This window comes from Sinohyriopsis cumingii, chromosome 6, assembly GCF_028554795.1.
Source record: "Sinohyriopsis cumingii isolate HCF-2022 chromosome 6, ASM2855479v2, whole genome shotgun sequence".
NCBI classification, from domain to species: domain Eukaryota; kingdom Metazoa; phylum Mollusca; class Bivalvia; order Unionida; family Unionidae; genus Sinohyriopsis; species Sinohyriopsis cumingii.
Window position 1 is genome coordinate 160,441,655 of NC_142966.1, and position 13,943 is coordinate 160,455,597.

At 36.2% G+C, this 13,943-nt stretch overlaps 1 protein-coding gene across 1 annotated transcript in view; it reads left to right on the plus strand.

Annotated features, from left to right (window-relative positions):
* Positions 1–12,951, plus strand: part of LOC149798400 (uncharacterized) — a 30,747-nt gene extending 17,796 nt beyond the window's left edge. Inside the window, exons 3-7 of the mRNA XM_089960869.1 lie at positions 9,444–9,573; positions 11,085–11,164; positions 11,609–11,766; positions 12,578–12,641; positions 12,785–12,951. Of these exons, the coding sequence (XP_089816995.1) occupies positions 9,444–9,573; positions 11,085–11,164; positions 11,609–11,766; positions 12,578–12,641; positions 12,785–12,951 (599 nt within the window). The remainder of the gene's footprint in view (positions 1–9,443; positions 9,574–11,084; positions 11,165–11,608; positions 11,767–12,577; positions 12,642–12,784) is intronic.
* The last annotated feature ends 992 nt before the right edge of the window (positions 12,952–13,943 follow it).

The window sequence follows — 13,943 nt, forward strand, 5'->3', positions numbered from 1 at the left end:
CTAGAAATCAGTCTGGTTTCTTGTTCAGGTACGTTACCCAATCATAATTCCTTAGGTGAATAGGTATGAGGTGGAAGGGTATATATCCACTTAGCCCGGAGAGACCTCTCCGGTCCCCTAACGTATGTGCGCTTGCTTATATATAACACGACTGGACAATAGGTTCCAGCTGTCTCGGTGTTTCTTCGAAAAGGAAAAAAAGTCTTGCAACTACAGCGGAAGCCATGAAGCCGCATCCTTAGTAAATTGTCAAACGATCTCGTTATTTCACATTTTGTAACATGGGTAAAGGTTCGTCCAGATCCAGTTGAGCCTTATAGGGTGAACGATCTCCGCTAAAAAACTATATAATTGTACTCAGATCTTCATCGCACGGCATAAATAAGTTATTGTGCCGATATGGGAGGAAAATTCAATTGTGTGGTGTTATATCGATATGCAAAACATAGCCCACTTTGTCCAGGACGAGAGTGTCCCTGTTGATACACCATCCTTCACTCTTTGAAAGCAAGATGAGGCGTGTATTCCTTCGACTCAACATCTCGGTCTTCTTTAAATATCACCTCATAGCTGATACTCGATCACGTAGATGACCTTGAGATGAATTATTCAGAGTAGACAGTAATTGTTAACAGTATATGATTACCCATGAACGTCGGCTTATTCTTGGCAATTAAAGCGGGGAGGTTCATGAATAATAATGATCCGTCTTGTAGGAACTGCATGTAGATGGGTACAATAAGAGGGAAATACATTCGCTGTTTCTGTAATGAGGTGAGGAGGCATGAATTAAATGAGTTGTGAACTATTTAAGCTCAAGATGGCGGCTCACATGGTGTCCTGTTCAGTCAGGTTAATATCCATGACACATTTCATGTACGCAAGAATCCAGTATCATTGGACTCGTCAATTCTAAAAGGAACAGACGGTATGATAGGTATTTGGTTCGTTTGATTTGATATCTTCTATGCTAACACAGTGTGGCAGTGATCGTGAATTATTTGTGATTTGTACTGCATCTCGCCAAAGAACGACAGGCAGTTAGCCTTTCATGTATGGCTAACCCCAGTGTAATAATATGTTGCTGAGCGCTCAACAGAGAATATATTATATTGACTTTGTACGACTTTAAAGTATTTTTCTGTCTTTCCACCACTTGTGAAAATTGTTTGTTCTTAAGGGCGTATTTCCAATACGTTCCAGGCGTGCAGTTTCGGTAACTCTGGGGTGAGATGAAACATTTGCTGTCGTGGTTATTTAAGGCAATTGAAAGTATATCACGATTCCTATCGATTGTGTTGCGAGAATGATACAGATGATCCAGGATTTCCCATTTTAGTGGAGTAATCAAGACTTGAGGAGGCACTCCGATTAATTTGCTTCCTGCATCTAATTTGGAACCTGCGGTGTTAGAAAAGTGTAAAATCTTGGTCGTTCCAATCTATTCAAAATATATCGATCACCCGGGCCTTTGAATCTGGGACGGCAGAGACAAAGGTAGGGAATTAGGCAATTCAACCGTGTCACCAACAGGTCCATCATCGGTCGATCCCATTGAGCATATGTTGGGTGCAAAACTAAGCACAACGATACCATTCAGTGAGTATTCTCTTTTGCCCGACAATGAGTTAGTGAATAATTCAGCCATCTTAGGTTATGTCAACCAGGACGTGTTATTGAGGATACAACTTTAGAAAATCCCAAACACGAATGCAAATGTAAGACTTTGAGATAAGGCACCACAGTAGAGTTTTCAGACCGAATGAGAGCTCAATTTCCATATACGTTCGCCAGTTAACACTAAGATCTTCTGGAAGCCGTGCGAGTGGGGACGTAAGGTCACGGGTCTTGCAAGTCGACACTAATTGTATAGCCTTCACAGTGGACTGCATTTAGAACCCGTTGCTGAATTTCAGCGTGACCCGAAGAGCTTAACAGAGTTGATTGAAGGCGCTTAGGTTGACGACCAAATGAAAAACACATCGCCTGCACCTCAGATAACTCTAGGCAAAGTCCACGGCACAACTTATTCGGTCCACATGTCGTCAAAGTAAATCTTTTTCATTCGGCAACGAAAGATCGAAATCTTTTCACCTACCGAGCTACGTGATAAAGGGGAATGAACGTATGTCATTTGATATAGGTAGGGTCATGTCGAAACGCTGGCAAAAACTATCAACCTCCCATTGTCTCTTCCAAGTAGGTCAGGAGAACTTTGGTTGTCGACGCATATAAATTCGGTAGAATTGTTTCCCAGTCGCATATGTCTATGGATTGGTCGCATTGCTAATCCCCCCGCTGTAACAGGTACTGTGAGGGATGGAAATAATTAATCATTGGTGCCTCATTGCGAATTGTCTTATCCTGATTATTAAAGAGGATATTAAATGATTAAAGTTGTGATCGTTGCTTGACTGATGATGGTCTTTATAAAGGATGGATGTAGCGAGCATTACATCTTGTTCCACCTGTTCTTAGTTCATATGCGCTATTACGTATATGGCGATATTATGCTGGGGCACTATGTTTATAAAGTGAGCCAGTCTATAAACATTCTCCTACGTAAATCAAGTGCGATTCGGGTTGGTAGAAGATGTGCTTGTAAACGCCTATTGAAACATATATTAGATGCAACGTTGATCCTACTATCATGACGTTAAAAATCAAGTAATGTGTATCGAAAATAAAATATTGAGACCATGGAAGAGATTGAAAGTAGAAGCCTCCATAGACAATGCTCTTCTGATGTCAGAACTGTATTCAGAACAGGTTATGTAGAATTAACGAGTAGGAAAGGACTCCGATGGGAGCGCTTGGAAAACTTCCGCCCAAGACAGCATGCCGTAATTTTACTCGGCATTGGTAGATCTAATGACGACGAGGGAACTTGCGATCCAGTTTTCGTCCTTTTGGATGAAATTAGTGAAGCCGATGCTGCCTGCGAAATAGTTGGAAATTAAATGTCAAGATTGGCGGCTCTTTACTAATGCAGCACATTGTGAATTTGACACATTTACTGCCAATTTGTCGCTAAGATGAGGCTCGCTTTGGGTGGCAAAGACTTTAATGAGAGTTATGAGACATTGTTTGGAGAATGAGGCACCACTAGGGACACCGTATGCCGAAAGTGTCTAGGTAATATGTCGGGTAAATTGATCCGTGAGAGAGCCTTTATAAACTGGACCTTATCCGCAGGAAGAACCTAGCGGCACTATGAGAGTTCGACTACTCAATGAGTGTTCCTCTATAGACCAGACCACGTCCACATTAATTGCCTAGCATCACTATGTGGGTTAAACTGTTCCATTTTTAACTGGCATTATGAACTGGGCTTTTACGTATGGCAGAACTAATATTGGATCGTACGCTGAAATTTCTTAATGCACCATGCGCGTATTGGACCTCAACAAGTTCTTTTGTCTGGTGTCTAATGTTGTATGATTGATTGTGTTAGTTGTCCATTGCGATCAGAGTTATATGGCCGAACCCAGTCATGAAGAAACATGGCCATTTTGAATGTCATGACGTTGTCCAGTTCTTGAGGTTGGATGTGATACGGGATATAGATCCGTTTAGCCAGTAACGTAATTCTGATATGCAGGACTGTAGCTTGGGCTGATACACCACGTCACACTCCGCAGTTAATTATATGGTTTTGAAGACCGATTATGCTTCGTTCCTCAATGTAAGCTTGAGTCCCCGTCCCCTACGTACCCAAAGAATGGTCGCCTACTAACTTCCATCCATAATATGCAAGTATGTGATATATGTGAGGACTGTAAATCAGATAAATTTATAGATATATCGTGCTTGCCTGACTGGACTAATCCATGATCTAAATCTGTAAGATAAATAGATCAGACACTTTATACGATAGGAGTGTCCGTGCGGAGTTGCTCACTATCATAAATACACGTAAGATGGCTCACTTGACATGTACAGGTAGAGAATTACAGTGGCGCTGTTCGTACAAACTATGTGAACGCTAGACAATAAATTTTGTAACATATTACCGGTTGGCAGGCCAGTTTATTACTGCCTATACGGGTAAAATCACTGACACTTCGCTTATACTTAATACATGTACAATATGGACACCAAATATCCAGTTCTTGTGAGAGGTTATCCGTAGGAAGGCGAATTTGGTACTGCCTAATCAGGTAAAATTACCGAAGCGTCGCTTATAGTAATGCATGATCTGGACTCTATGAGTCAGTCAAGTATAGACAACTGACTTATACATATCTGACCACAGCAATATTACATGCGTTTTCTGTATCACGCACCAGACCTTCACTTATTAACATGAGGTGACGCTATTACGATCCGGACGAATATGTGCACAAGCCGCCTAAGAGTGTGAGGACAGCAAAAGTGATAATACTGAAAATTAACTCGACGATAGGAGATTCAAAACGTTGGAATTTATTGATACAGTATAGAAGATGAAACTCGTCCAGCTTATTTTAAGGTAGAGAGCTTCGAAATGATTGTATATATTTTGTGACGCATCTCTATCTGCAGAGAGCGTTCTACTCCGGACCAGCGGAATCAGTAACTAACGATTTCACAGAATTTAACGCCAATCGCGGTCTCAAGGAGAGATTACAAAATCTAACTGCCACATATGTGGCCAGATAACATTTAGCTTTTTACTTATAACGATTAAGCGAGGGAGGGTTGAAGTTGCAAGATAGTATTAGTTACGCTAAGGTATTATGATTGGTTATCATATTTGAAATAGAATCTAAGGTAATAATATAACACGGCATGTACTAGTTGTTTCTACGGCAATGACAGCTGTTACACATTTGACAGTTACTGTACCAGTGGATGCAAAGTTGGATGGCTCGGTGATGACTGGAAAAATGGATGTTACATTTTCAGAACAGACACATGTGACACCAAAAGTTTTTTTTCTGATTATCGTACATCTTCCCAGTCGAGAGAACTTTTATCATCTCAGGAATGAGCGAGGTATCACGGCTGACTCTATTTTATTGTTTTTTAACTGAAAACGTGCCAGTAGATAAGATAGTTAGAACGTGCTAGGCAGGTCAGAGAGGTTCTGCAAGACAAATAGCAACTAAACTAATTAAAGCCTTCCCTTTTTCAGTTCGTGATATAAACTGAAAGATTACTGTTTGGTAATGATACTTGGTAATGTTATATTTGAATGCAAATCAATGCCCGAAACAGGAGAGAAGTTGGTAAAGTTATGCGTATTTGTTTCTGGATGTGTCACAAGGAAGTACGGTTATAACTGCAACCAAACGTGAGGTAATTGTTTATATGCCAATAACATTTGCTCTACATCAGACAGACGCTGCAACAATGGATGTACACCTGGATGTCAGGGTTATGATTGCAAAAAAGGTATGGGTCATGTCCAGAACAGAGGTAAGAACCAACGATAGCTAGATGTGATTAAGGTACACTGCAGTGGTATAAATTTTCACCGTATAAGGAACTTTTTACATTTCAAGAATGAGGGAAGGATCAGGACTTACTAATTTTTTCCTTAATAGCCGCAAACATTCCGGTAGATAAAATAGTAGTGAGAGTGTACTTGACAGTGATGAAGGCTCACAAAATGACACTTGGCCACAAACTAGTTAAAGACTTTTCTTTTTGATTTTATGGTATAAGTTTTGAGATTACTGCTTTGTAATGTTACTTGGTAATGCTTACCTTTAATACGAAACATTGCCTTACACAGATGTGAGGTTGGTAAACAATCTCGTTCTTTTGTATCAGGACATGACAGGAAAATTCGATCATAACTGCAATGAAACGTGTAGATAATTGTTTATATGGTAATAACAGTTGATTCACATCAGACGGACGCTGCAGCAATGGAAGTATGGCTGGCTGGAATGGTGATTATTGCAAAAGACGTATGTGTCATTTTGAGAACAGACATAAGTGCCACCAAAGGTTTGACGTGATTATGAACCTCTACATTTTCTCCGTAGAAATTAACATTCAACGTCTCAGAAAAGTGGGAAAGATCTATTTTCTTTAATATCGACAAACATGGCGTAGATAAAACAATAGGAGAAGAAGATGGACTAATGTAAACTTTAAAGTGTTGTAATGCCAATATCAAATCCAAAAGTTCCTTCTCGATTGTAGAATCATTTTCTGGTACTTCCTTAATTTCCTAGAAAAAAGCACACTGTATGATCAACACCATTTTTATCTTCTTGAATCAATACTGCTTCAACCCCAACATCACTTGTATCAACAGAGAGATTAATTTAAAATTGGAGCTGTAAGAACTGGTGTACTCTTAAGCATGGCTTTCCACTTATCAAAATCCTGCCTGATATTTTTGAGTTAAAAGAAGCTTGGTTTTCTTGCTCAATACATTTGTAAGGTGTTCAGCAATTATGGAAAAATTGGAACAAAATTTCCGATATCATCCAGCCGTACCTGAAATTCACATTAATTTATTTTTTTCCTGATAGGCACAGATAATTCAGAGATAGCTTTGACCTTAACATTTATAGGTTTAATTTTTATATATCCCACGATAGAAATGTTACACAAGCAAGGGAAATTCACTTTTGGATAATTTAATTGTCAAATTTGCACCAGTGAATTTGTCAAAAAATTTCCCAATCTTGGCTAAATATTCTTTCCAGGTGTCTTTGTAGATAATGACATCATCGATGTAAGCATCACAATTACCTAGACCAAAAGTAATCATCTTCATTATACGTTGAAGAGTACTTGGTGAACTCTTCATCCCAAACGCACCACTTTCTAGGCTGTACAAAATGTACCTAGTAGTCTGAGGTATATACATAAAAGAGAAAATAATCTATACGTTAGCTGGTTGTAACAATATAACCGTGTAGGAATTCGGATTTACAACGGAACACTTTTGATGGTGACACAAATACTATGTGTAATGATAAATGACTTGAAAATAATTATGATTAATAATGCGTGCGTATATGGTTTCCAAATATTGGATCAATTGATCTAATCCGCACGAACTAAATAATGAAAAACAAATAAATGACCTTGCTCATTCAAGGACAAAGGGTAACTGATTCACCGTCATTTCACAACGAGATAATATGTTTTACTCAAAGCGCAATAGCTGTTCTTGTACTCATATAGTAAAAATGTATTAACTCAAATAGTGAAAATGATGGAAACAAAGGAACAGATGTACAAAATTTGGTTACAATCCAAAAAACACACTGGGTATTACAAACTCCAACGATTAGCCGACGGCTAAAATATTAGGTGTGTGGGGTTACACACTCCGTCACCAGCACACTCGGCTACCAGTCGCACTGGTTAATCAAGCAGTCAGTATTCCAGGGTTGTCAATCAAGCAATCAGCGCCCACCAATCTCTGTCAGCAACTGCCGACAACCTGCTACCCGACCAGCTACACTGTTTACTCAGCTGATATGGTTCAGATTCATAGCTGATATGGTCAGCTTCTATGGTTAGCTCTGTAGCTGGTACCACGTCGACTCCTATTACTCCTATAACTCTGATCACTCCAATAACTCTGGTCACTCTGGGCAGCTGAAAACACATATAAAACCGTGTATTATGCATAACAGGGACATATAAGATAAAACTTAATGACGTTATATATTGTAAGCTATACAGAATACACTATCGGCACAATAATTACAAAACAATACATAAGTTCAGAAGTGAACCTAACCGTGCCTGATAAGAATCCTACGGTACTAAAAGTTTCTTAAAATTGCAACTTCATATTTTATATTGCTAATATAAATCTCTTGCTAAGTCACAAAGAAGAATACAAAATATGTGCATGACACTACGTAAGCCAAAGCTACATATAAGATATGTAAAACTAAAACGTGGTAGTACAATATGTATAACCTATACACAAGAAATTAATAAAAGCTCACATACCTCTACAGCTGAAGATGTGCCAGTCCTTAAAGTAGACCGCTCACTGACAAGACGTTCCGTAATGTAAAGATTCTGACCTACCTTAATGTATTTATACACAGACTTTGCCGCAATACATCGTCTTTGCGCTACAAGTAAACGGTAACGCCCATCGAAAGCACTTCGCAAGTGCGACACAGGATGAACCAAACTCACGATTTTGAAATCTTTGTACATACATTACCTTCGGGTATCGCTGTACATAAAGAAAAAACGAAACCCGAGTACATTTATTTCATAAATGAAAGGATTTATACAATTCCATGATACTGGTCATATGAGATGGAAAGTTTGTTTTTACTTCGTCCATGTGAAAGGAATTGCCTATCTAATCTCTAAATGTTACATTATAAATCTGACTTTTATTAGGTATAATAATATGACTCTATAAGAATGTTAAAAACTAAACAATGTGTTTAATAATAATAATAATAATAATAATAATAATAATAATAATAATAATAATAATAATAATAATAATGATGATGATAATAACCCTATCATTTAAAAGTAATATCATCTCGGCACCCCTTAAAATGAAAAAGTTAACAAAGACACCTAGATGGAACATTTACTAGGAGCGTTTAATTCCATCTAATATTTTTAAAATTGTTTTCTTTGTTCTCTACGTAAACGGAGCGCGTAATCATGTTTTATTCTGTTGTAAATGTTCACCATATTTGTTTGGTTACGGGTTTTAGCGAACCTTTCCGGATTCGCTAAATATTTATCCTGTATCTATACACATTTTCATGATGTGGTATTCACAGTAATGTAGCGAAGCTCAGTCTTATGCATTGGATAAATCTTTTGAAGAAATTATTAGTCAGAGTGTTGTACCTAAATATGTTCGAATGGTTATCTCTTTGAATGGCTGATTCTATCATGTCATTTGTGAATAATTATCTGCACTAAGAATATATTTCTCTGTGATAAACATCACACTGGTAGGTTGAAGGACAACACTATATAGAAATATTCTTCTAAGCTGCTTCAAAAGTCCCTGTTATAATCTGTTTCATCTTCCAGGCAGCCACAATATGATTTATTCTTATCGGCCATCTTGTTGCTACACTTTTTTAATGTATAACTCAGTAATGTGTGTTGCATTCATATGACAGGATCATATTGTTTTCACATGTTTTCTTGAACGTTGATAACTTCAGCTGAATTGCAGCGTCAGGTGTAAGTTGAATATCAACCGGCTTGGTAAGCTTCTTTATCTTGTGCATCCATGCTCTAACATTTAACACTGCGACATAACGCCAGGTAAGTCATCCCAGCCTGCTCTTTATAGATGCTGGCGAATTTAAGTAGTGATTTAATGGGCAGTGTCACATTAAGTTAAGTATCATTTTTTTTCCAAAGCAGTTATCGCGCACTTGGTACGTAGGTTAATTAACTAAGATGTAGTTGTTGCGTGAGTTTGAAGACTTATTCTTGCTCCTACATACATACGTGCCATATTGATGTGTTTTATATGCATTCAGGTACATTAGGTACGATAACCCCTGTTGATGTTAGTCCAAATGATGGTGTTATTGTCGGATCTGTGCTAGTAGCTGCGGGAGTGTCTATTTTTGCACTGGTGATTATTGTTGTCATTGTGAAAAATAGAAGGTGAGAAATACAAGGGAATTATTATCTGTTATTATTATTATTATTATTATTATTATTATTATTATTAGTAGTAGTAGTAGTAGTAGTAGTAGTAGAAGTAGTAGAAGTAGTGGTGGTAATAGTAGCCAAGGTAATATAAACCTGTTTGACAACCCTTGAGATCCTATTTCAGACGTCTATTTTTGTATCTTAAATTTGATTGGGTAGTTCTCAAAGATAATGTCTAGTAATTTGGCTGATCCCTGGATGTCGATGTCTGCAACAAGTCTAACTTCAGTGGTGTTTTAGTTTTCTGAGACTATTCCGGTGTTTACGAGTTATTACCTTAAACGCGCCAACTGCTATGTGTGTGCCAGACAATCCTAACTTACCAAGCCAGATATGTTTGTCGTTTGCATAGCGTGTTTCACTAGTCAACGTGGCACTTCTACTACTATTACTTCTACTTATATTAAGAAGAAGAAGAAGAAGAAGAAGAAGAAGAAGAAGAAGAAGAAAAAAAAGAAGAAGAAAAACGAAAAATAAGAGGATGTGAGAAATGGAACTTACATGATATACAAAGCAACACCAAACTTGTGTGATGCTGTTTTTTTCTATCACGGTTGTTCCTCACTTTTCATTCTTCTTTTCTTCTTCTTCCAAAAACTAATAGTATCATTATTATTGTACTTATTGTCATCATTATTATTATAATTATTATCATTATCATCATCATTATTATTTTTATTATTATTATTATTATTAGTATTATTATTATTATTATTATTATTGTTATTATTATTCCGAATCTTTTTGAATTTATATTTTGTTTAATCTCTGACATGAAATCTTGAAAAATAGACGGCGGCAACTGTATCGTTATCACCTTGATATTCATTACATATTTAATAAATCTCAATATCTGTTTATACATTATGTTCTTCACAAACTCATGAGTTCTATTTAAAGAGCCCTATCATACTATCAAGGATGTAATATATCAATTTTCCTTCATGCAAACTAAATACATAATAAATTACTTAGCTTCTAAAGCACTTGTTTTGATCTGATTTGATTATATTGTCTTATTATATTTTTAACTTCAAAACACCTTGTACTGAGACGCGAATATTGCAGTGATATCACTGTTTTCAAAACAAACTTGTTTTGCTTTACAGTACACCATGGTAAACAACAGAATAATATTGCTTGAAGTAATATCTATGACACTGCATGCAACTTTATAAGTGCATTACATTTGGTAACATTTTCGTATGAAGCGATCGATTTGTATGTTAAAGCATTTGATTTTTATGTTCTAGCTTCTTGTATGTTAGGCTGTATTTAATAAATTTAATTGACTTGTTAACAACACCGGAGAGAGACTATGTGGACTATAAATATATGTGGATATATGCAACTTTATTGAAGTATGATGGAATAACAAAATTACAGTAGGAATTTTGTTCAATATTCAGACAGAATTGCCTACGTCATTGCTGAAATATACATTATTGCATTTATTTTTAAAGGAAGAAGGATAAAAAAGAAACAAGCACAGAAACTGTTACAATTGAAACACATTATGCTAATTTGGTGGTTGGCAATCCAGGTAATTGTCATTATTCATTATCAAAATATATTTCACAGTTTTTTGTTTTCTTTCATTTATATAAATATATGTTTCATTGCTGTCATTATACAATTAAATGATAACATGTGATGAATTAATGCGGTAATATTTCTTCTAAACATGCACTGTTTTTCCAAAAGAAAGAAATATGGTAGAGGCAGTCTACAGTTTATCCACTTCAAGAATATTAATAACTCACTGTCCATTTTACTTATAACTTAAATTACGTTTGCCTGACATATTAACAATATTGTTATGGGCTATACTATAAGAAACCCGATTTTTACAGTGTTACGCATGACGGTACGTTCTCACATCGATTAAACAACAGTTACGGATATGAAACAAACAACATGGACTTTTCACCTTAAAATGACAGAGTTCATCTCGCCCATTTGATTCAAACATATTTCTTTTATTCAGATGCAGCCTACAACACCACTGTCCATTCTAAAACTGAGAAGGAAACTACATTTTCTGCTATTGAAGAAAAGAGTCTACCGAGAGAACTGCCGATTAGCACGACGAATAGCCATAGTGGCGTAAAGGAACCCAGTGTCCCTGTGCATAATAATTACGAGGTATTGTATGCTATATCTGATGCTGCATTAATGATTTAGAAAAGAAACTTCAATCCCTCTTGAATTTTACTTAGTCATTATATATTAACCTAGGCACAAACCGTATCATAACATAATTCTGCCATGTGGGACTATCTGAAAAATCAATTGGTGTATCAGCTAAAAATGTGTTTTCAAAATTAATAAATGAGCAAGACGTAAACATTAAGTAACCTTCCTTTTGGTGGTCTAGACCAAACAAGTAGAAATGACATGTCTGCAGCTTGTTGCCCCAGTGCTTGACATCTACACGGTCACACTGTTGAAATCGTAGCGATATGATTGAAAAATTGTTTATGCTAGGTTAAAACCCAAATCACACACACACACACACACACACACACACACACACACACACTTAGCACAAATCAAAGCTGATACATACATTAAAACGTCATTTTTATTAGTTGCGCTAAAGGAATATAATAGTGTAACTCTAGTTGTATTCTTACAAGGCAATCGTAGATTGAAAATTGAAACTGATGAATGTTATATGCCTTTGAGCTTACTTCTATATATAGTGCATGAATGAACTTTGAATGTGTTCCAATGTCTTGTACTCCAATTTTACGTTTTACCATCAAAAATTTTGATTCTTCAAAATATTTAACAAAGACTGACGCTGAAAAACTGCTTATTTAAAAATGATATACATACACCATGCATTTAATAGCCATGTTCTTCTAAACAACAGTCTGACTATTTTCAGAATCGAAATATACAAATAATACCCACATTATACATTTCATGTAACTATTTGTTTTCTTCACAGAAACTACAAGATATCACAGAGTCAACTGAATCTGCTTACTCTACAATAGACCATAACGTTATAAGTAAGTATTCAGCAATATTGTGGATGGAAGGGTATTATATAAAAAATATTTGGTGTTTGAAATGGATATGTTATTGGTGTGTTAAAAGTGAATTAATCTGTTTGTTTATATATGTTAACCACATTGTTGTGTTTCTTATGCAGATGACCAAAAAATGGAATATACGGAAAACTGCAGTAATTATGTTGAGACCGTACAGTCACTTGAAAGTGCATTGAAGAGCGTAGAAGAGGAAATAAGTGTTTTGCTTGATAGGAAAGAGAAACTCCTTTGTACAGAGCTTGAGAGAGCTAGAGCAAATATAAGCTGAAAATTTACCTACTGTCTTTTCTTACGCTTATCCAATGTGAGATAATATAAATTGAATACGCTTTGCTTAGCTTTGTGTTTCAGTGGTCCATCTCATTAGTTTATACGTAACAATTTCTTTTTGGTTACATATAAAGATCCAAATTGTATCCCGACAGTGTCAATGTGGAATTAAGGGCAAATGCCGAAATTTTGTTTTGTCAACACTTGAATTGATAACGAATGCATTACTTATTGTGGTGTGTGTCACCCATACCGTTTTTTTAGTATGTTCAAATCATGATCGCAAAGCGGCAATAACAACATATTGGAAATTCCCTAGCTGATTGTTAAACTATATGTGACGTGTATGTTACCACACTATCGTGCACCCCTATTCATTCGAATTCGTATTTAAGTTGCACTTTTCTTCAATTGGAACGTCATGTAATGATGCCCTCATCTGAATTAGGTATTATTTTGTGAGAGAGGACACAGTTTTAATGATGTTGTTCTTGAATCACATCAATCAAATACATGTAGTATAGGTAGAGTTGAAACATAATTTAACTCCTTGTTGTTGGGAATTAAGACAAAACTTGTAAGTTATTGGATTCATTTGCTAAGAATGGGACATAGAGCACAATGTCCCTTTCTCGAGGCGACGCTGTAAAAAGGGTTAATACAATTGACTACATATTGGGCCCGTGGGATTGTAATAAAGATCAAAAGTGAAATAACGTTTATGAATGACTAACAATGAATAATAATGTATAAACGTGGTAATTCGATGATAGGATAGGAAACGAATATATGGATGACCGTGGTTGACCCTGATTGTTCCAGTTAAAATGAACAATATCAAATGTAATATGTATATTTTAGGAATAAATCTTCAGCTTTATTCTAAAATAAAGTGTCAGCAAGCCATGAAAAGGTTTCTTTCGCTGAACCCACTTGTTTCTCTTTCTGTAGGTTTCAAAACTACCAACGATTTAAAGAATTGCCGCCATC